Raw genomic sequence first — 23820 nt, forward strand, 5'->3', positions numbered from 1 at the left:
TCGCTCTGGGCGATTCCACTTTAAATTTGAACCTTTTCCCGTATAGGTTCAAAGATTTTAATTTTAAAAATAGGTCTGACCGAACCGTACGGTTTCGGGACTACAGCCAAGGTTGAGTCATATCGCCTTCCTTGTTTCAGGAGTGGAACCTTGAGCACCACCTGTTGGAGATACAATGTGTGAATTGTATTTAATATTTTCTCCCTTCCTGGGGGAGAAGCCGGTAGGTCCGATAAGGAAAAACCGGCGAGGAGGCACCTTTCGAATTCCAGCTTGCCGCGGGAACCACCTGTGAGTGAACTCAGATGTGGCTGAAGAGTCGAAGACGTGCTCCCACTGGGACGGACTCCCTTAGCGGAGCTCCAGCGTCATGCATTGGATGTAGTAGAGGCCGGGGAGGACTTCTGTTCCTGGGAACTAGCTGTGCCCTGTACCCTTACCTCTGGTAAGAAAGGACGCGCCTCGTACTTTCTTGTTATTCTGCGACCGAAAGGACTGCATTTGATAATGTCGTGCTTTCTTAGGCTGTGAGGGAATATAAGGCAAAAGATCAGAATTACCAGCTATAGCTGTGGAGACCAGGCCCGAGAGCCCTTCTCCACACAATTCCTCAGCCTTGTAAGGTAAACCTTCCATATGCCTCTTTTAGTCGGCATCACCTGTCCATTGTATGTTCCACAGGACACTTCTAGCAAAAATCGACATAGCGTTGACTCTAGAACCCAGTAGACTAATGTCTCTTTGGGCATGTTTTTTATATATATATATAAGACAGTATCTTTTATATATATGTATATATATATATATATATATATATATATATACACTAGGGTCAATACCATGGTATCCTTATCTAGGGTTTCAATATCCGCTGATAAGGTATCTGTCCACGCTGCTACAGCGCTATAAACCCATGCCGACACAATCGCCAGAATGTGTGTAATTGGACTTCAAAGTACTTTTACTGCAAGCTATCTGCAGGATCCCTGAGGATAGCTGTTAAGTCAGCGCTACCTTTTGGGTAAACGTGACAAAAAAAATTCCCATCGTATCCTGGCCCTAGTAGGGAAAGGATACTCCCTGAGAATTCTTTTTGGGAAGCTGCAGCTTCTTGTCTGGAGATTCCCGCTCTTTTTCTTCATGAGAGGAGGGAGATTTACCTCAGCTTTCTTCCCCTTAAACATGTGTACCCTCGTGTCAGGGACAGATGAGTCATCAGTGATATGCAAAACATCTTTTATTACAATAATCATATATTGAATACTTTTCTGCCAGTTTTGGCTATAACTTTGCATTATCGTAGTCGACACTGGAATCAGACTCCGTGTCGATATCAGTGTCTATTATTTTGGATAGTGAGCATTGTGAGACTCTGAAGGTCTTTGCGACATAGGGACAGACCTGTGTAGATTCACTGTCTGTTCTCTAATCCTTTTGTGCAATAAATTTACCTCAGCACTTTATTTCACATATCCAATCAGGTGTCGACGGAGACACCACTCACACACACATTTGCTCCATCTCCTCCTTAGGAGAGCCTTTTACCTCAGACATGTCGACACACACGTACCGACACACCACACACTCAGGGAATGCTCATCTGAAGATAATTCCCCCACAAGGCCCTTTGGAGAGACAGAGAGAGAGTATGCCAGCACTATATGACCCAGGAAAAAACACAGCAATTTAATGTTTACCCAGTAGCGCTGTTATGATCTGCGCCGAATTATGTGCCCCCCTCTTCTTTAAAACCCTCTCTTCTACCGTGGTATAATCAGGGGAGAGTCCGGGGAGCTTCCTCTCAGCGGTGCTGTGGAGAAAAACATGGCGCTGGTAGTGCTGAGGGAGAAGCCCTGCCCCCTCGACGGCGGGCTTCTGTCCCGCTAAAAGTGTAAAATTGGCGGGGGCTCATGCATATATACAGTGTCCAGCTGTATATATGCTCCTTTTGCCAAATAAGAGGTTTATATTGCTGCCCAGGGCGCTCCCCCCTGCGCCCTGCACCCTTACAGTGACCGGAGTATGTGAGGTGTGTGGAGCAATGGCGCACAGCTGCAGTGCTGTGCGTTACCTCAGTGAAGATCTGAAGTCTTCTGCCGCCTCTGAAGTCTTCTTTTCTTCTCATACTCACCCGGCTTCTATCTTCCGGCTCTGCAAGGGGGGCGGCGGCGCGGCTCCGGGACGGACGGCGAGGGTGAGATCCTGCGTATCAATCCCTCTGGAGCTAATGGTGTCCAGTAGCCTAAGAAGCAGGAACTAGCTTCAGAGAGTAGGGCTGCTTCTCTCCCCTCAGTCCCACGATGCAGGGAGTCTGTTGCCAGCAGAGCTCCCTGAAAATAAAAAACCTAACAAAATACTTTCTATCAGTAAACTCAGGAGAGCTCACTGAAAAGCACCCAGCTCGTCTGGGCACAGTATCAAACTGGAGGAGGGGCATAGAGGGTGGAGCCAGTGCACACCAGGATCTAAATTCTTTCTTAAAGTGCCCATGTCTCCTGTGGAGCCCGTCTATCCCCATGGTCCTTACGGAGTCCCCAGCATCCTCTAGGACGTTAGAGAAATATATAAATTAGTATGGAATGTTTAAGTGGTGTCAATAAATGTTACAATTCTGCAAGCTTTATTTAATTCTGTGCTTTACAAGAAAAGTTCATATTGAGCCATATGATATTGTTATCACATAATTTAAAACTCTTTACATGCTATGTCTTACTAAATTTTTATTGTAACACTTTCTTTGTTGCTAATCTTCTAGAAATTCTCGCCAGCCCACAACAGACCTAAATACAGAGCCATCACAGAATGAGCAGATTATTTGGGATGACCCTACTGCAAGAGAGGAAAGGGCCAAGCTGGCGAGCAACTTGCAGTGGCCTAATAGTCCCTCTCAGTGCACTGAATCTCTGCAACCTCAGATGAAAATGCATGGCGCTGATCAAATTCAGTTTAAGGAATCCTTGACCGACACAGAGTTAGCCGAAATGGGTAACAATATCTTAGAAATGAGTTTTTGCCATTACATATAATAGCGGTCCTTCAGGCAAAAATTGCAATCTGAAAAGTGTATATGGGGGGAACCTTGGACTGCACACCCTAATCCCAAACAAAAGAGGTGCTATCATGCTGAGACTTGTAGTTCCACACAGAAAAAAAAATGCAGATGCACACGCTTTAGTGCTAAGCACTGCTATTAAGAATAATTATAATAAACTCTGCACCCTAACATAGAGCACCTCAATTTTGCTTTGTTAGATTTCATAGTTTATTATAATTGTTTTGATTAGCAGTTCTTAGTACTATAGAGCGTGCATCTGCATTTTCTCTTTTCAGTCTGAAAAGTGTAACCAGGGCACAGGGCAAGTGGGAGATGTCAGTTTAAATAAATATGAGCGCCTATATGGAAATGACCAGTTTAGTGGAATTATTTCACAACAATGTCTTTATTTACCTGTTACTAATAACTTGTTAATGATAACATAGCAGACTTTAGCAAGTGTAAAATGTTAATAACCAACCGTATATAATTCGCATTTGAATTAAACTATATATACATGGCTTTGCCTTCAGAGTTACATAAATGTTTAAAACTGATGAGGGTAATTCTTTGCGGTGAGATATGCTGTTAGAACAGAGCTGGAATTCTCTTTATGGCATTCTAGCATAATTGCCCATTTTATCTTACACCACCATAGGCTTGCATGTTTGGCTACTCTAGATATTAGTGATGTGTTCAGCTACGCTTCTTGGCCCAACATCACTCCGAATTGATTATGCTCCATAGTCTTTGAAATGGAAGACTAATGATTGACCACAATCTTCAAATGTTTTTCTATTGTCAGAGGCATGTGAACTAGAACACACTTCAGCAGGAGAAACCCACCGAAACGAACAAGACCTCCAATCACCAGTCAAAGAGGACTGTCTAATCCCCACCCCACAAGCCCCAAGTATCGCATTCCCACTTGCCAAGCCGCCAGTGGCACCACAGCCCAAGGAAATGGTGAGAATTTGGATTGACTGTGAATTTGGATTGAATTCCCAATGCATTGTGTACTATATTTTCTATGGGCTTTTCCTCTGCATTATGTCATATTAACTATCACTCATTTCATTTGAACCTATTCTAAAAAATAAAGGGTAATAAGTAAACCTTTCTGGGACATGAGATCTAGATATACAAGTTTTGTTTGTTTTGCTTTTGTCAGTTTTTTGTTTTGGTTCCCATACACTTGTGAGATAATCTGCGCTAACCTTCGTTTTCGACCGCATCTGTGAGAGTAATCGAAGGATTGTATGCACATTTTAGGTACCTTTCGACGCGATGCACGGGCACGCCGGTCGAATCTCACGTCTCAAGATAGTATGTGCTGCACTTAATATTTATCGAATCGCAGTGCGATCGCATGTGTTTTTAAAAACGCATGCTATATATCGCACTGCGATGTGCGATGGCCACCCGCCGGGAGAGGCCAGAGGCTGCTCCCACTCTGCGGTGACGTACCTGTCACGTGATTACCATGCGATCTATCGCATGGTAATCACTTCAGCAGTTCAGGTGCGATGCCCCACGATGTCGCGTCGCGGGGCATCGCACAAGTGTATGGGCACCATTAGAGTAATAAGTGAAATCCAATGAATAAAAGCATTTTAGTTTTATATTTGAATTTTTTGTGTATTCTGCATGTTACTTTCTATGCTTGCTATTGGCAGGATGAGAAGATAACAGTGGATGAGGAAGATAAGAAGGAGCGTCGATTCCAGCTGTCTTCCTTGACTCCCCAGGAAAGAATCGATTACTGTCAACTCATCGAAGAGCTCGGTAAATTGATTTCATGGTGTCATAATACTTTGGTGTCTGTTTTAATCAATAGCAATAGCTTATTGGTCATAAATAGTAGTGTTCTAGATTATATTAAGGTCAGTGGATTACTCTTATTCACTTGACAAAGAAACTGTTATGGACACATAAAAGTTATGGTATTATCCTCCGTCTGATTAGGAAGGCAGTACCAATCCACTTCTTCACTACATCTCTGCAGTCATATACAGTATCACAGTATTAATCTATTGGCATTTCAGGAGGGGTGAGGACTGAATCATATTACTTTCTCCCACCTTTATGAATATACTTTTAAAGGCAGGGTAAGCCTCTAACACTAAATTGGGTACTTTAATTTCTAGGCGCTAGATTGCATCAGATTTTATAAATAGTAGACCTATCTGGCTATTGCAGATTCACGGGTGAAATAGCATATATTGCACTAATTCCTTTTAAATAATGTTAAAAATAATGAAGGAAACCCATGTATATTTTTCCTATTTTGTTTGTAATTTTACATCTAATAATGTCCGTAGAATAAAGAGATTTCCTTTTATGAAAGCCATTTCTGTCCCAAAACAAAACACATTTGCATATAGTAGGTATAATAGGGGATGTATTCCCGCTGAAATAGTCCTTTATAAAACACACACATTGTTCTGGTCATCAAGTTGTAGTATGATGATTAATTAAAGTATAGCATTGTTTTGTAAATTATCATAATTATCATCATCTGCCATAATTTTCAAAAAGGTTGCTTGCATCTAGCCTTTAACTTGATTTAAAATAAAAAAGTAATGTCTTCATATGATTCCATAGTGTATACAGTGTTTTATATACAGGAGCCTGTTTTGTAGCTGGCTACAGTCTATAATACAGGATAATGTGATATCTTGCTTTGTGTTCTTCCAGGTGGAGTAGTGATAGACAAGCAATGCTTTGACCCAAGCTGTACGCACATCATTGTTGGGCATCCTCTCCGTAATGAGAAGTATCTTGCCTCAATGGCTGCTGGGAAATGGGTGCTTCATCGATCTTACTTGGAGGCCTGCCGAGCTGAAAAGCATTTCATTCAGGTCTGTTATACCATGAACTCTTTCTAGAGTACAGTAGATGATGAAATGATATGTTCTTTATTCATGTTGTCACATTGCTGCATGTGTTAGTGGAACTTTAATGTTACATGCTTGAGACATTCAATATGCCACCATAGTTTAATCACTTTTACACATTGCAGAACAATGTTTTGAATGTACATGTAGGTTTGATGAATGTCCTCCCTTCAGTTTTTCTAGTGACGTTCACACAGTATTGCTCTTGTACTGTATTATTGATGTGTGTTCCCTGTAGGAAGATGATTACGAGTGGGGAAGCAGTGCGATATTGAATGCTGTTAGTAGCATTAGCATGCAGCAACGGATGCTGGCTGAGGCAGCAATGAGATGGAGGAAGAAACTGCAGAAAATAAAGCAAGGTCTGGGCACTGTGGAGGTATGCAGCTGCGCAAGGCTGACAACAGCTCCCTAATCAATCAGTCATAAAGGGAGAAAAATGCTACGTTCCATTCTATACATAAATTCAAACAATGTGTATATTAATAAGTTATCTAAGGCCTCTCTTTATTATCGGTGAATAGGGAATGACACTGTTGACTCAACTAACATAGGGGCAGATTTATTAAGCTTGGAGAAGTGATAAAGCAGTGATAAGTGCAAGGTGATAACTCACCAGCCAAACTGTAAATTTACATATTGGAGCAGATTGGATGGTGCTTTGTCACCTTGCACTTATCACTGCTTTATCACTTCTCCAGGCTTAATACATCTGCCCCATATTAACATAGTGAGGTTGAAAAAAGACCATTTGTCCATCGAGTTCAACCTATATGTATTCTCCTACGCTGTATTATTTTTTAGGACTAATTTTGTCTGTTGCCAATGTCGGCCGTTATGTTTATTCCTTATCCCTCTTTTCTCTGACGTCCTAGTGGATGCTGGGGACTCCGTAAGGACCATGGGGAATAGACGGCTCCGCAGGAGACTGGGCACATCTAAAGAAAGATTTAGGACTATCTGGTGTGCACTGGCTCCTCCCCCTATGACCCTCCTCCAAGCCTCAGTTAGATTTCTGTGCCCGGCTGAGCTGGATGCACACTAGGGGCTCTCCTGAGCTCCTAGAAGAAAGTATAGTATAGGTTTTTTATTTTCAGTGAGACCTGCTGGCAACAGGCTCACTGCAACGAGGGACTAAGGGGAGAAGAAGCGAACCTACCTAAGTGGTGGTAGCTTGGGCTTCTTAGGCTACTGGACACCATTAGCTCCAGAGGGATCGAACACAGGACCCGACCTCATCGTCCGTTCCCGGAGCCGCGCCGCCGTCCCCCTTACAGAGCCAGAAACAAGAAGGTGGTACGGAAAATCGGCGGCTGAAGACTTCTGTCTTCTCCAAGGTATCGCACAGCACTGCAGCTGTGCGCCATTGCTCCTCATGCACACCACACACTGCGGTCACTGATGGGTGCAGGGCGCTGGGGGGGGCGCCCTGAGCAGCAATAATAACACCTTGGCTGGCAAAACTAACACCATATATAGCCCCAGAGGCTATATAGGTGTATATTAACCCCTGCAAGAAACAATAAAATAGCGGGAGAAAGCCCGCCGAAAAAGGGGCGGAGCCAACTCCCTCAGCACACTGGCGCCATTATTCCCTCACAGCTTCGCTGGAAGGAAGCTCCCTGGCTCTCCCCTGCAGTCCTGCACTACAGAAAGGGTAAAAAAGAGAGGGGGGGCACAATTTAGGCGCAGTATATATATATTATAGGCAGCTATAGGGGAAAACACTCTGTATAGTGATATCCCTGTTGTTATATAGCGCCCTGGTGTGTGCTGGCATACTCTCCCTCTGTCTCCCCAAAGGGCTTTGTTGGGGTCCTGTCCTCTGTAAGAGCATTCCCTGTGTGTCTGCTGTGTGTCGGTGCTGCTGTGTCGACATGTATGATGAGGATAATGATGTGGAGGCGGAGCAAATGCCTGTGAATGTGATGTCACCCCCTGCGGGGTCGACACCAGTGTGGATGGACTTATGGAAGGAATTACGTGACAGTGTCAGCTCCTTACATAAAAGGTTTGACGACATAGGACAGCCGGCTACTCAGCTTGTGCCTGTCCAAGCGTCTCAAATGTCATCAGGGGCTATAAAACGCCCGCTACCTCAGATGACAGATACAGATGTCGACACGGATACCGACTCCAGTGTCGACGATGATGAGACGAGTGTACCCTCCAATAGATCCACCCGTTATATGATTGAGGCTATGAAAAATGTATTACACATTTCTGATGATACCCCAGGTACCACAAAAAAGGGTATTATGTTTGGTGAGAAAAAACTACCAGTAGTTTTTCCTGCATCTGACGAATTAAATGAGGTGTGTGAGGAAGCGTGGACTTCCCCAGATAAGAAATTGATCATTTCTAAACGGTTAATGGCTGCGTACCCTTTCCCGCCAGAGGATAGGTCACGCTGGGAAACACCCCCTAGGGTAGATAAAGCGCTGACACGCTTATCAAAGAAGGTGGCACTACCGTCTCCGGATACGGCCGCCCTAAAAGAACCTGCTGATAGAAAGCTGGAAAGTACCCTAAAAGCTATATACACACACACTGGCATTATATTGAGACCCGCTATTGCATCAGCTTGGATGTGCAGTGCTGCTGCTGCGTGGTCAGATTCCCTGTCGGAAAACATTGATACCATGGATAGGGACAATATTTTGCTAACGATTGACCATATAAAAGACGCGGTCTTATACATGCGTGATGCACAGAGGGATATTTGCCGGCTGGCATCAAAAATAAGCGCTATGTCCATTGCCGCCAGACGGGGGTTATGGACTAGGCCAGGCCTGGCCAACCTGTGGCTCTCCAGATGTTGTGAAACTACACATCCCAGCATGCCCTGCCATAGTTTTAGCATTTCCTAATAGCAAAACTGTGGCAAAGCATGATGGGACTTGTAGTTTTACAACAGCTGGAGAGCCACAGGTTGGCCAGGCCTGGACTAGGCAATGGTCAGGTGATGCCGACTCCAAGCGGCACATGAAAGTTTTACCCTATAAAGGGGTGGAACTTTTTGGGGAAGGTCTTTCAGACCTCGTTTCCACAGCTACTGCTGGGAAATCGACTTTTTTGCCACAGGCTACCCCACAGCAAAAGAAAGCACCGTATTATCAGGTACAGTCCTTTCGGCCCCAGAAAAATAAGCGGCCTAGAGGCTCATCCTTTCTGCCGAGGGGCAGAGGAAGGGGGAAAAAGCTGCAGCACACAGCTAGTTCCCAGGAGCAGAAGTCCTCCCCTGCGTCCGGTAAGTCTACAGCATGACGCTGGGGCTGCTCAGGCGGAATCGGGAACGGTGGGGGCACGTCTCAGGTTTTTCAGCACACAGTGGGCTCTCTCACAAGTGGATCCCTGGGTCCTTCAAATAGTATCTCAGGGGTACAGGCTGGAATTCGAGACGTCTCCCCCCCCCCCGCCGTTTCCTAAAATCTGCCTTGCCGGCAACTCCCTCTGCCAGTGAGGCAGTGTTGGTGGCTATTCAAAAACTGTATTCACAGAAAGTGATCGTCAAGGTACCCCTCCTTCAGCAAGGAAAGGGTTACTACTCCACAATGTTTGTGGTACCGAAACCGGACTGTTCGGTGAGACCCATCTTAAATTTAAAAGCCTTGAACACTTATATCAAAAGGTTCAAGTTCAAGATGGAATCGCTCAGGGCGGTTATTGCGAGCCTGGAGGAGGGGGATTACATGGTATCCCTGGACATCAAGGATGCGTACCTGCATGTCCCCATTTACCCTCCGCACCATGAGTACCTCGGATTTGTGGTACAGGACTGTCACTATCAGTTCCAGACGCTGCCGTTTGGGTTATCCACGGCACCGAGGGTCTTTACCAAGGTAATGGCCGAAATGATGATACTCCTTCGCAAGAAGGGAGTTTTAATTATCCCGTACTTGGACGATCTCCTGATAAAGGCGAGGTCCAAAGAACAGTTGATAGTGGGGTTGGCACTTTCTCAGGAAGTGCTACAACAGCACGGCTGGATTCTAAACATTCCAAAGTCACAGCTGGTCCCGACGACACGTCTTCTGTTCCTGGGAATGATTCTGGACACAGACCAGAAAAAAGTGTTTCTTCCACTGGAAAAAGCCGAGGAATTGTAATCTCTGGTCAGAGACATCCTAAAACCAGGAAAAGTGTCGGTACATCAATGCACACGAGTCCTGGGAAAAATGGTAGCTTCGTACGAAGCAATTCCATTCGGAAGGTTCCACGCAAGGACGTTCCAGTGGGACCTGTTGGACAAATGGTCCGGGTCCCATCTCCAGATGCAACAGCGGATAACCCTATCGGCCAGAACCAGGGTGTCGCTGCTGTGGTGGCTGCAGAGGGCTCATCTACTAGAGGGCTGTAGATTCGGAATACAGGACTGGGTCCTGGTGACCACGGATGCCAGCCTTCGGGGCTGGGGGGCAGTCACAAAGGGAAGAAATTTCCAAGGACTGTGGTCAAATCAGGAGATTTCTCTTCACATAAATATCCTGGAGGAGCTAAGGGCCATTTACAATGCCCTAAGCCAGGCAAGACCCCTGCTTCAAAACCAGCCGGTACTGATCCAGTCAGACAACATCACGGCGGTCGCCCATGTAAACAGACAGGGCGGCACGAGAAGCAGGATGGCGATGGCAGAAGCCACAAGGATTCTCAGATGGGCAGAGAATCATGTGTTAGCACTGACGGCAGTGTTCATTCCGGGAGTGGACAACTGGGAAGCAGACTTCCTCAGCAGGCACGACCTCCACCCGGGAGAATGGGGACTTCATCCAGAAGTCTTCCAAATGCTGGTCAACCGGTGGGAAAAACCACAGGTAGACATGATGGCGTCCCGCCTCAACAAGAAGTTGAAAAGATATTGCGCCCGGTCAAGAGACCCTCAGGCGATAGCGGTGGACGCTCTAGTGACACCATGGGTGTACCAGTCGGTTTATGTGTTTCCTCCTCTACCTCTCATACCCAAGGTACTGAGAATAATAAGAAGGCGAGGAGTGAAAACCATACTCGTGGTTCCGGATTGGCCAAGAAGAGCTTGGTACCCGGAACTTCAAGAGATGCTTACAGAGGACCCTTGGCCTCTGCCGCTCAGACAAGACCTGCTGCAGCAGGGACCCTGTCTGTTCCAAGACTTACCGCGGCTGCGTTTGACGGCATGGCGGTTGAACACCGGATCCTAAAGGAAAAGGGTATTCCGGAGGAAGTCATCCCTACCCTGATCAAAGCCAGGAAGGATGTCACCGCAAGACATTATCACCGCATTTGGCGAAAATATGTTGCTTGGTGTGAGGCCATGAAGGCCCCGACGGAGGAATTTCAACTGGGTCGATTCCTGCACTTCCTGCAAGCAGGGGTGACGTTGGGCCTCAAATTGGGGTCCATAAAGGTCCAGATTTCGGCTCTGTCGATTTTCTTCCAAAAAGAACTGGCTTCACTGCCCGAAGTTCAGACTTTTGTCAAAGGAGTACTGCATATTCAGCCTCCTTTTGTGCCCCCAGTGGCACCTTGGGATCTCAATGTGGTTTTGGCATTCCTGAAATCACATTGGTTCGAACCACTTAAGACTGTGGATTTAAAATATCTCACGTGGAAAGTGGTCATGCTGTTGGCCTTGGCGTCGGCCAGGCGGGTTTCAGAATTGGCGGCTTTGTCTTGTAAAAGCCCTTATCTGATTTTCCATATGGATAGGGCAGAATTGAGGACTCGTCCTCCGTTTCTCCCAAAGGTGGTCTCAGCTTTTCACTTGAACCAACCTATTGTGGTGCCTGCGGCTACTAGGGACTTAGAGGATTCCAAGTTGCTGGACGTAGTCAGGGCCCTAAAAATGTATATTTCCAGGACGGCTGGAGTCAGAAAGACCGACTCGCTGTTTATCCTGTATGCACCCACCAAGCTGGGTGCTCCTGCTTCTAAGCAGTCTATTGCGCGCTGGATTTGTAGCACTATTCAGCTGGCGCATTCTGCGGTAGGCTTACCGCAGCCTAAATCTGTAAAAGCCCATTCCACACGGAAGGTGGGCTCATCTTGGGCGGCTGCCCGAGGGGTCTCGGCTTTACAACTTTGCCGAGCAGCTACTTGGTCAGGGGCAAACACGTTTGCAAAATTCTACAAATTTGATACCCTGGCTGAGGAGGACCTGGAATTCTCTCATTCGGTGCTGCAGAGTCATCCGCACTCTCCCGCCCGTTTGGGAGCTTTGGTATAATCCCCATGGTCCTTACGGAGTCCCCAGCATCCACTAGGACGTCAGAGAAAATAAGAATTTACTCACCGGTAATTCTATTTCTCGTAGTCCGTAGTGGATGCTGGGCGCCCATCCCAAGTGCGGATTGTCTGCAATACCTGTTCATAGTTATTGTTACAAAAATCGGGTTTTGTTGTGAGCCATCTCTTCAGAGGTTCCATTTGTTATCATACTGTTAACCGGGGTTCCTATCACGTGTTATATGGTGTGATTGGTGTGGCTGGTATGAGTCTTACCCGGGATTCAAAAATCCTTCCTTATTGTGTCAGCTCTTCCGGGCACAGTTCCTAACTGAGGCTTGGAGGAGGGTCATAGGGGGAGGAGCCAGTGCACACCAGATAGTCCTAAATCTTTCTTTAGATGTGCCCAGTCTCCTGCGGAGCCGTCTATTCCCCATGGTCCTTACGGAGTCCCCAGCATCCACTACGGACTACGGGAAATAGAATTACCGGTGAGTAAATTCTTATTTTTTAATAACTATAGTGCGTGACTACGCACCATAACCCTGTATATCCTTATCCAATGGGAATTTATCTAGCCCATTCTTAAGTGTTTACTGAGTTCACCTTTACTACTCTCTCAGGCAGGGAATTCCAAACGTGTATTGTCCTTCCTGTGAAAAAACCTTTATGCCTCTGCGTGTGAAATCTCCTCTCCTCCAGCCTAAGCGAGTGTTCACGCATCCTCTGTGTTGATCTTACCAAAAACAGATCCCCCACAAGCTCTGTGTATTGTCCCCTTATATATTTGTAAATGTTGATCGTGTCCCCTCTTAGTCTCCTCTTTTCCATTGTGAACGTTTCTAGCCTTGCAAGTCTTTCCTGGTATTCCAGCGTCTCCATCCCCTTAATTAGTTTGGTGCTCCAATTTCAACAACTGACATTTCAGCATGTCCGTTGTTGAAATCGGAGCACCAATTATCAGATCTTTCAAGCATGCAGGACAATTTTGCATGTCTGACAGACTGATAAGTACTGCTCAGTCACAACCATACACTGTTCAGTTCTCAGCCCTATCAGCAGATTGTTGGCTGATCGGGCTGATAGTTGAACAGTGTATGCCCAGCATTACAAAAATAGTTGAGGGAAAATATCCATTAAGTGGATTGTAGTATTCTGCTAAATTTGTAAAATTTGTAAACCGTGTTAATGTGTAAGTGACTTTGGAGGTAATTCAGACCTAATCGTAGCAGCAAATTTGTTAGAACTGGGCAAAACCATGTGCACTGGAGGGAGGGCAGATATAACATGTGCAGAGAGAGTTAGATTTGGGTGGGGTGTCTTTAAACTGAAATCTAAATTGCAGTGTAAAAATAAAGCAGCCAGTATTTACCCTGCACAGAAACAAAATAACCCACCCAAATCTAACACTCTCTGCAAATGTTATACCTGCAGTGCACATGGTTTTGCCCAACTGCTAACAGATTTGCTGCTGCGATCAACTCTGAATTACCCCCTTTGAAGCAGACAGGGCTATGCCAAATCCTGAAGCACTGTATCAGAACATTCAAGTGGCTAGCCCAACCTGTATTCAATCAAAGCACTAGAATCCTCAGTGTTAGAACAGCCTGTAACCAGAGTATAAGATCAGTCACTACACCAGTGTAAACTGTTTGAGCATATTTCAAATGGCAGTGGTACACATCATGAGACAACCTCCATTCTTCTTATGGAATAGAGGGTCTCCAATCTGCTATTTCAGTAATGTTTTTGTTTTTTCTTGTAATGTTAATGAGCTGTTATCGGGAGACTGCGCATGTTCTGCAATCGCACTGCACAAGGTGCTGTGGCGATCCCACTCACAATGAGGATTTCATGGGAAAGTGATTCACAAAAAGTGACTGTTTGGAGGTGTTAAAGGGGAGTTGTTGCAAAACGCAGTTATGTCACGGACGTTTTTGAGGCATGTATCAGCTGTGAGTTCATATGTACAAAAACATGGCGCCTGTGTAACTACTGTCGTGTCCAGTCTGCGTAGCCATAGGCCAACCCTTACACTCAATGTTCCTTATTTTTGTGTATAGGCTGAGAATTTGTACGCAGTTGCAAATAAATTTGCGATGGCTCCAGTGGGTGTCTCTTATCACGGCTGGGCAGCAGCTTCACTTGCTAATATTAACAGTTGCTACGACCGAACAATCACATTCTAAAGCATGTGCGTACAACCATGAATTAGGCCCATTGTGCAGAATGTAGTCAAATGTCAAGTAATTGCTGGAGTTTGGTAAATGTGTCAGTTTAAAACTGAATTGTCATGTTATCTTTTTCAACATTTACAGGGTGCATTCAGTGGGTGGAGAGTTATACTAAATGTCGACCAAGCTAAAGAAGCTGGGTTTAAACGTCTTCTGCAATCAGGAGGTGCAAAGGTATGTCTCCTCTTACTGCTGTGTTAGAAATAAAACTGCACTCCCTTGCAGCAGATTTTGTAACATTGCTTGTAGTATATTTCCCTTGTGAAGCTATTGGCTTAGATGCCAGGGTGTCTGTTATTAGGTAGACTGATTTAATAAAAGTTATTGGTATGAATATCAATATTGTACATCTTATTCCGTTTAGGAATTGTGACAGTTTCCAGACATTCTAGTTTTCAGTTATTAGTAATGTAAAAGGATTAATTTGGTGGATGTTTCATCCTCTGTGTCTGCCAATAAATGTGTAACATCTCTAAGAAAATTCTACATAGATTAAATGTGTATCTGAAAGCATGCAAGTTTTCACACCATTGGGATCCCTTCCTGTGCAGGTCAACTGAGAGCACTTTCTCTTACGTCCTAGAGGATTCTGGGGACTCCGTAAGGACCATGGGGTATAGACGGGCTCCGCAGGAGATAGGGCACCTAAAAAGAACTTTGACTATGGGTGTGCACTGGCTCCTCCCTCTATGCCCCTCCTCCAGACCTCAGTTAGATCTTGTGCCCAGAGGAGAATGGGTGCACTGCAGAGAGTTCTCCAGAGTTTTCTGTGGAAAAATAATTTTGTTAGGTTTTTTATTTTCAGGGAGTCCTGTTAGCAACAGGCTCCCTGCATCGTGGGACCGAGGAGAGAGAAGCAGAGCTGGCTTGTCAAGTTGGGCGCTGCTTCTAAGGCTACTGGACACCATTAGCTCCAGAGGGAGTCGGAACACAGGTCTCACCTGGGGTTCGTCCCGGAGCCGCGCCGCCGTCCTCCTCACAGATGCCGAAGATAGAAGCCTGATAGAGAAGGCAGAAGACATCTTAGGCGGCAGAAGACATCAGATCTTCATGAGGTAAGGCTGCGCGCCATTGCTCCCAGTCACACACACACAGAGCAGCACTGCAGGGCGCAGGGGGGGGGCGCCCTGGGCAGCAATAAACCTCACATTTTGGCACAACTACAGTTGGATTAGAGTGCGGAGGCAGTAAATCTATAATCCCCCGCCATTTTATTGAAAAATTACTGGGACCGAAGCCTGCCGTCGGGTGGGCGGGGCTTGATCCTCAGCACTAACCAGCACCATTTTCTCCACAGAAGCTGCATGAGGAAAACGCTAACTCCCTGGTCTCTCCCTTGCTGAACACAGGCTGGTAAAAAGAGGAGGGGGGCACATTAGCGACGCAGTGAGTGGGAATTGGCATAATATATATATAAAAAAGCGCTATCTGGACATATTTTTTCCAGTGTTTTTAAGCGCTGGTGTGTGCTGGCATACTCTCTCTCTGTCTCTCCTTAGACCTGGTTGGGGTTTTGTCCCCTTATAGGTTAATCCCTGTGTGTGTGGGGTGTCGGTACGTGTGTGTCGACATGTCTGAGGCGGAAGGCTTCTCCAAGGAGGAGGTGGAGCAAATGAGTGGTGTGTCCCCGTCGGTTGTGCCGACTCCAGATTGGATGGAAATGTGGCATATGTTGAATGCAAGTGTGGCATCTTTACATAAAAGGCTTGATAAGGCTGGTTTAGGGGGGACATCAGGGGGTCCATCCTCTGATTGGACCGACTCACAGGGCCCGTCGGGGTCTCAAAAGCGTCCCTTAACACAAGACACTACTACCGACACGGATTCTGATTCCAGTGTCGACTATGACGAAGTAAAATTGCACCCTAGGGTGACTAAAACCATTCAGTGTATGATTGTGGCAATAAGGGATGTGTTGCATATTGTGGATGAACCCTCGGTCCCCGACACAAGGGTACACATGTTTAAGGAAAAGAAACAGATTATTAACTTTCCCACATCTCATGAATTAAATGAATTCTTTGGAAAAGCTTGGGAGACTCCGGATAAGAGACCGCAGATCCCCAAAAGAATTTATATGGCATACTCTTTCCCTAAGCAGGACAGGGAGATTTGGGAATCACTCCCCACTGTGGACAAGGCCCTGACGCGCTTGTCCAAGAAAGTGGCGCTACCGTCTCCTGACACAGCGGCCCTTAAGGACCCTGCAGATCGCAGGCAAGAAACTACCTTAAAGTGTATTTATTCTCATACGGGTGCTGTGTTAAGACCGACAATTGCGTCGGCATGAGTGTGTAGCGCAATTGCAGCTTGTACAGATGAGCTGACAGATCAATTTGATGATAAGGATACTATATTCCTAACTCTAGCCCATATTAAAGACGCAGTCTTATTTATGAGGGATGCTCAAAGGGACATTGGATTGCTAGCTTCTAGGGCCAATGCCATGTCCATCTCAGCGAGAAGATCCTTATGGACTCGCCAATGGACGGGTGATGCGGATTCCAAGAAACATATGGAAGTACTACCCTATAAGGGGGATGTATTGTTTGGGGATGGGCTGACGGACCTGGTTTCCACAGCTACAGCAGGTAAATCAAATTTTTTACCATATATTCCCCAACAGCAAAAGAAGGTAACACCCTATCAGATGCAGTCCTTTTGATCGCACAAGTCCAAAAGAGGTCGGGGATCCTCTTTCCTCGCCAGAGGTAAGGGGAGATGCAAGAGAGCACCTGCTTCGACAGGTGCCCAGGAACAAAAGTCCTCCCCGGCTGATCCAAAACCCACAGCATGACGCTGGGGCTCCCCTGAGGGAGTCCGCACCGGTGGGGGCACGTCTTTGACTTTTCAGTCAGGCCTGGGTCAGTTCGGACCTGAATCCCTGGGTGGTGGAAATAGTTTCCCAGGGTTACAAATTGGAATTCGAGGAGGTGCCCCCGCGCCAATTTTTCAAATCGGCCCTACCAGCTTCCACATCGGAAAGGGATGTAGTGTTAGCTGCAATTCAAACGCTGTGTATACAGCAAGTGATAATCAAGGTTCCCCTGCACCAGCAGGGAAGAGGTTACTATTCAACCCTATTTGTGGTCCCGAAACCGGACGGTTCGGTCAGACCTATTTTGAATCTGAAATCCCTAAACCTGTACATAAAAAGATTCAAATTCAAAATGGAATCTCTCAGAGCGATAATAGCTAACATGGAGGAGGGGGAGTTTATGGTGTCTCTGGACATAAAGGATGCGTACCTTCATGTCCCCATATATGCCCCCCATCAGGAATACCTGAGATTCGCTGTACAGGATTGTCATTACCAATTTCAGATGTTGCTGTTTGGACTCTCCACGGCCCCGAGGATTTTCACCAAGATAATGGCGGAAATGATGGTGGTCCTGCGCAAGCATGGAGTCACAATTATCCCATACTTGGACGATCTCCTGATAAAAGCGAGATCAAGGGAGAAATTGCTGAGCAGTGTGGCGCTCTCTCTGAGAGTGCTCCAGCAACACGGTTGGATTCTAAATCTACCGAAGTCACAGTTGATTCCGACAACTCGACTACCGTTCCTAGGTATGATACTGGATACGGAACAAATGAAGGTCTTCCTCCCAATAGAGAAAGCCCAAGACATCCAGAACATGGTCAGAGACCTGCTAAAACCGAAAAGGGTGTCAGTTTACCAATGCACTCGAGTTCTGGGGAAAATGGTGGCAGCCTACGAGGCCATTCCCTTCGGAAGGTTCCATGCAAGGACTTTTCAATGGGACCTTCTGGACAAGTGGTCCGGGTCCCATCTGCACTTACATCGGAAAATAACACTGTCCCCAGGGACAAGAGTGTCCCTCCTGTGGTGGTTGCAAAGTGCTCACCTCCTGGAGGGTCGCAGGTTCGGAATTCAGGATTGGATCCTGGTTACCACGGACGCGAGCCTCCGAGGATGGGGAGCGGTCACACAGGGAAAGACTTTTCAGGGTCTTTGGTCAGACCAGGAGTCCTATCTACACATCAATGTGTTGGAACTCAGGGCCATCTACAACGGCCTTCGACAAGCGGAGAGTTTTCTTCAAAACCTACCGGTTCTGATTCAATCAGACAATGTCACAGCAGTGGCTCATGTGAACTGCCAAGGCGGGACAAGAAGCAGAGTCGCGATGGCAGAAGCCACAAGGATCCTTCGCTGGGCGGAAAATCATGTAAGTGCTCTGTCGGCTGTCCTCATTCCGGGAGTGGACAACTGGGAAGCAGACTTCCTCAGCAGACACGATCTCCATCCAGGAGAATGGGGACTTCATCAAGAAGTCTTTGCAGACGTAACACGTCTATGGGGAACTCCTCAAATAGACATGATGGCGTCACGCCTCATTAAAAAACTTCGGAGGTATTGCGCCAGGTCGGGACCCTCAGGCAGTAGCAGTAGACGCACTGGTAACACCGTGGGTGTTCGAATCGGTCTACGTGTTTCCTCCTCTTCCTCTCATAACGAAAGTGTTGAGGATCATAAGACGAAGAAGAGTACAGACGATACTCGTTGTCCCAGACTGGCCTCGAAGGGCCTGGTACTCGGATCTCCAAGAGATGCTCACAGGAGATCCCTGGCCTCTTCCTCTGAGGGAAGACCTGTTGCAGCAGGGGCCCTGTTTATTTCAAGACTTACCGCGGTTACGTTTGACGGCATGGCGGTTGAACGCCGAATCCTAGCAAAAAAGGGAATTCCGGAAGAGGTCATCCCTACTTTAATAAAGGCTAGGAAGGAAGTGACGGTAAAACATTATCACCGTATCTGGCGAAAGTATGTGTCGTGGTGTGAGACCCAGAATGCACCTACGGAAGATTTTCATCTGGGTCATCTTCTCCACTTCCTACAGACAGGAGTGGATATGGGCCTGAAATTAGGCTCGGTTAAGGTACAGATTTCGGCCCTCTCGATTTTCTTTCAGAAGGAATTGGCTTCTCTTCCAGAAGTCCAGACGTTTGTAAAGGGAGTGCTGCACATCCAGTTGAAATTTCTTACCTGGAAGGTGGTCATGTTGTTGGCCTTAGCATCAGCAAGGCGAGTGTCAGAATTGGCGGCTTTGTCACACAAGAGCCCCTACTTGATTTTTCATGTGGATCGAGCTGAATTGAGGACACGTCCGCAATTTTTGCCTAAAGTGGTTTCTTCGTTCCATATGAACAATAGGTTGTATTGTGGTGCCTGTGGCTACAAGTGGCCTTAAAAATTTATGTAGCCAGGACGGCTAGAATTAGGAAAACAGAGGCTCTGTTTGTCCTGTATGCGGCTAATAAGATTGGCGCACCTGCTTCGAAGCAGACTATTGCTCGCTGGATCTGTAATACGATTCAGCAGGCTCACTCTACGGCTGGATTGCCGGTACCAAATTCGGTTAAGGCCCATTCCACTAGGAAGTTGGGCTCTTCCTGGGCGGCTGCCCGAGGCGTCTCGGCATTACAACTTTGCCGAGCGGCGACTTGGTCGGGGTCAAACACTTTTGCTAAATTCTACAAGTTTGATACCCTGGCTGATGAGGACCTAGCGTTTGCTCAGTCGGTGCTGCAGAGTCATACGCACTCTCCCGCCCGATTGGATGCTTTGGTATAAACCCCATGGTCCCTACGGAGTCCTCAGCATCCTCTAGGACGTAAGAGAAAATAAGATTTTAAACCTACCGGTAAATCTATTTCTCCTAGTCCGTAGAGGATGCTGGGCGCCCGTCCCAGTGCAGAAACTCTGCAAGACTTGTATATAGTTGTTGCTTACATAAGGGTTATGTTACAGTTGACATCGGTCTTGGACCATTACTGTCGTTTTGTTCATACTGTTAACTGGTTATGTATGTTCCAGGTTACATGGTATGATTGGTGTGGGCTGGTATGAATCTTGCCCTTGGATTGCTAAATCCTGCCTTGTATTGTCCATCTCCTCTGGGCACAGTTCTCTAACAGGTCTGGAGGAGAGGCATAGAGGGAGGAGCCAGTGCACACCCATAGTCAAAGTTCTTTTTAGGTGCCCTATCTCCTGCGGAGCCCGTCTATACCCCATGGTCCTTACGGAGTCCCCAGCATCCTCTACGGACTAGGAGAAATAGATTTACCGGTAGGTTTAAAATCTTATTTTCTAGATTGTGCTGCTGCCTGTGGAATGATGGGAGGAAAATGACTGCTTTATTGCCCTACTGTAATGATGAAGTCCTGCTGCCTATAAGTGGCACACTAACCATCACTGGTTAGCATGCATCCTTTATATGCTGTAGGACTCTATCAGAGCAGTCCTGCAACATAACAGTCAGGCCACCTACTCCTCCCTTTCGTGTATAAGAGAAGTGGGTATTTTAAACTGGTCAGCACACTTGGCTGAATAGGAGCACAATGTGCATCTTCAGCAAGGCTTCACAATGACGCCATGAACAAGGCTGGGATGGGATTATAGCACAGAGATTATTTAATTAGTTTACTGGTCCTTTAAATATCATTGCATTATTTTGTAAGTTTATTTTCTAATGTGTGCACTTCTAGGTATTTGTCGGCCATTCTTCCTCTTTATTTAAAGAGGCAACGTACCTGTTTGCAGACTTCAGTAAACTGAAACCAGAAGATGCAAAAGTCAATATATCAGATGCCGCAGCACAAGGAGTGAACTGTCTAAAACCAGAGTTTATTGCTGATTACCTTATGAAGGTAATATGGGATGAGGAAACTCAGAATATCCATTATTTTTTTCTATTGCACTATTTTATAAAAGGTTTCCTTCTTTCTAGTCTTACTTTTTATTATCATTGTATTCATAGGACCCACCACCTCCTGCCAGCAACTACTGTCTCCCTGATGCTGTCCCTTTTCTTCAAGTTACAAACCATGTGACCTCCCGCAAGAGAAAAAACTCAGATGACACCAATGATGTAAAACGGTCGAGGCTGTATTAAGATGTTTTAGTATTATGGATATTTATAATTTCTGTGTATGATGTATTCTCTATTCAGTGGATTTGTCAACAATGATCTTCTTCCCCTTAAGCATTTGTTTATTAATAAACGTATTTACATGTACCTGTGCTACATATCATATTCCATTTTTGTTCATTGGTGTTCTATAACAAATGGAAGAGACACCCTGCTTTCTCAGTCATCTATTCATTTGTATTCAGTAGTGATCCTGTCCACTTATGTGTAATTGATACCATTCCTGCCAACAATTATTAAAATTTACAGACTAAAATTGTCTACAGGTTTTATGCTGGTTATCCTACTACATATAGTACAACTGCAATATGTAAATTCTATTTATAAGTTCCATACATTCTTTGATGGTGCCAACAGTTGTTGGATGGTTAACAACTGTTCTATGTTAATGCATTTTATATACAAATAATTCCAGCTATGATATTGTTGGAGTACAAAAATAAACTACTTTTGTAAATTTAATGATAACAAAATAAACATTTTATTGAACAAAATAGAATCTGCAATTTATTATGGACAAAATTTATCTCGTGTGTGTGTGTGTGTGCGCAGATGCAGTATATTTATCAGAAAATGGGACACCGTAGAAAATAATAGATACAATTATTAGTTACATTATCTTATGACAGACTTTTGGGTATGTTTGAAAGCATTTGGAATAATAAAACTTTAAATGTGGAGATTAGAATCCATAGAACGTTTAAGTTATTACAACATGGATAATAGTTTCTATTTAATACTGGGGCAGTATATTAAAGAGATTTCTGCTGCGGGGTACACTGGGCTCCACAAGTCTGGACAATGGGGTGTAGAGTAGGATCTTGATCCGAGGCACCAACAGGCTCAAAGCTTTGACTGTTCCCAGAATGCACAGCGCCGCCTCCTCTATAACCCCGCCTCCCAGCACAGGAGCTCAGTTTGTCAGTTGGTGCTGCAGTAAGCAGGCACTTAACAGAGGGGCTGCTCCAAGCAGCCCTAAGAAAAGCTTTTTATGAGGTAAAAAGTGAAGACTTCAAGGGCAGCAGCAGGGGTAAATGTCTTCTGACATTCTCTGCTGCAGCTCCAGCTCTCCCCAGCGGCGCTGTACACTCCCGAGCCCTGGTTGCCGGGTACCTACAGCGGAGGCTCCGGTTTACTTCACGTTAGGCACATATGGCTGGGGCTCTCCAGGATCGCGTGGCCGCGCTTCGGGAGGTGGTAAGTGGGTCCCGCTCGCGGGACCCGGTCTTTATCGCGATCCAGCGCGGTCAGTGGGAGGCGGGCAGCGCGTGCTGGCGGTGGACACTGTGGATACAGGCGATCCCACTAGATCACCAGGGCATATATCGCCCACAGTACCCGGTGGTTTTGCCAGCAAGGGGGATAAGGCTTAGACCTGAAGCCCCAGCCCTAGGGCACCATTTCCAGCAAGTGTTCCCGCCCTGGAGCTGCATCTCTGTCTTTCGTCACTCCCTGTCAGTGTCTGCGGCGCCATTACTCCTCAGCTCACTGTTCCTGGGACTGCTTGGGCAAATCCTCCTATGTAAAGCTGCCTGGTTGTCAGTGCTGTGACTTTACATGACACTTAAGTATTCTACCTGCCTTTTTAGTCAGTGTTCGTAAGAAAGAGTGCATTTAGTCAGGGGTTTATAGTACAATTACCCTGTGATATACATCCAGTTTCTTACTGTGTAGTTTTATATCTTTTGACTATATAGCTGTGTAAGCTAGTCCAGTGCAGTATTATTGTCTGTAATAACCTCTGCATTGTACAAACTGTGACTATCTGTGTGTGCATTGATAGCTGAGTGGTGTCCATCTTGTGTCTTTCACTCAACTTGATATCCCTATATTCTATAACCTGAGGGGGCTTGGTGTGTCAGGTGTTATTTAATATAGGATTTTCACAAAGATATACTGTATTACGTATTTTTCTCTGTGATTTAGTCACCATATCTCTCCTTTATCTCTGCTCGTGCTGACTACACTGCGCAGGGGTTTGGGTTTAGGGATATAGTGCTGCTAATAATTGTACTGTGTTACCTCATACTGCAAGTTATATCATGTCTGCTTCTGAGGGTAACGGTTCTGGGGCGGAACACACTGCTGGTGTTGCTGAAGCCACAGGCACATATGGGGAGAATATAGCAGCTGTGGGCTCTGGTTCTGGGGGCTCCTTGCCCCCCAGTGGGACTGTGGCAACGGAGGCACATACTGACTCTCTGTGGGCCGCTTTTTCCATGCTTCTGCATACGCTAGTTCATAAACTAACACCCCCTATGGGACCGTCCCTGCAGCTAACCCGCCGTGGGCGGACGATTTATCTGCTCAATTAAAGAAGTTGAACCAGTCCCTGAATACTAAAAAGTCTGACCAACGCTCGCCTAAGTCCAAGAGGTCCTCTAAGCGAGCGCTCGTCTCCTCACAATCCACTGCTGTCACTGACACCTCGTCTGATGAAGACAGCACATACACTGACCCCACAGGTTCTGACTCGGATACGGCTGATGGGGAGGGTA

General features: G+C 46.0%; 1 protein-coding gene across 1 annotated transcript in view; it reads left to right on the forward strand.

Annotated features, from left to right (window-relative positions):
• TOPBP1 (DNA topoisomerase II binding protein 1) overlaps window positions 1-21807 on the forward strand; it is a 238014-nt gene extending 216207 nt beyond the window's left edge. The window contains exons 21-28 of the mRNA XM_063922375.1: window positions 2756-2985; window positions 3840-4000; window positions 4711-4819; window positions 5732-5895; window positions 6170-6310; window positions 14451-14540; window positions 20880-21041; window positions 21152-21807. Coding sequence (XP_063778445.1) covers window positions 2756-2985; window positions 3840-4000; window positions 4711-4819; window positions 5732-5895; window positions 6170-6310; window positions 14451-14540; window positions 20880-21041; window positions 21152-21286 — 1192 coding nt within the window. The 3' untranslated portion in view covers window positions 21287-21807. The remainder of the gene's footprint in view (window positions 1-2755; window positions 2986-3839; window positions 4001-4710; window positions 4820-5731; window positions 5896-6169; window positions 6311-14450; window positions 14541-20879; window positions 21042-21151) is intronic.
• Window positions 21808-23820: the final 2013 nt, after the last annotated feature.

The sequence above is a fragment of the Pseudophryne corroboree genome, chromosome 5, assembly GCF_028390025.1.
Source record: "Pseudophryne corroboree isolate aPseCor3 chromosome 5, aPseCor3.hap2, whole genome shotgun sequence".
NCBI lineage: Eukaryota > Metazoa > Chordata > Amphibia > Anura > Myobatrachidae > Pseudophryne > Pseudophryne corroboree.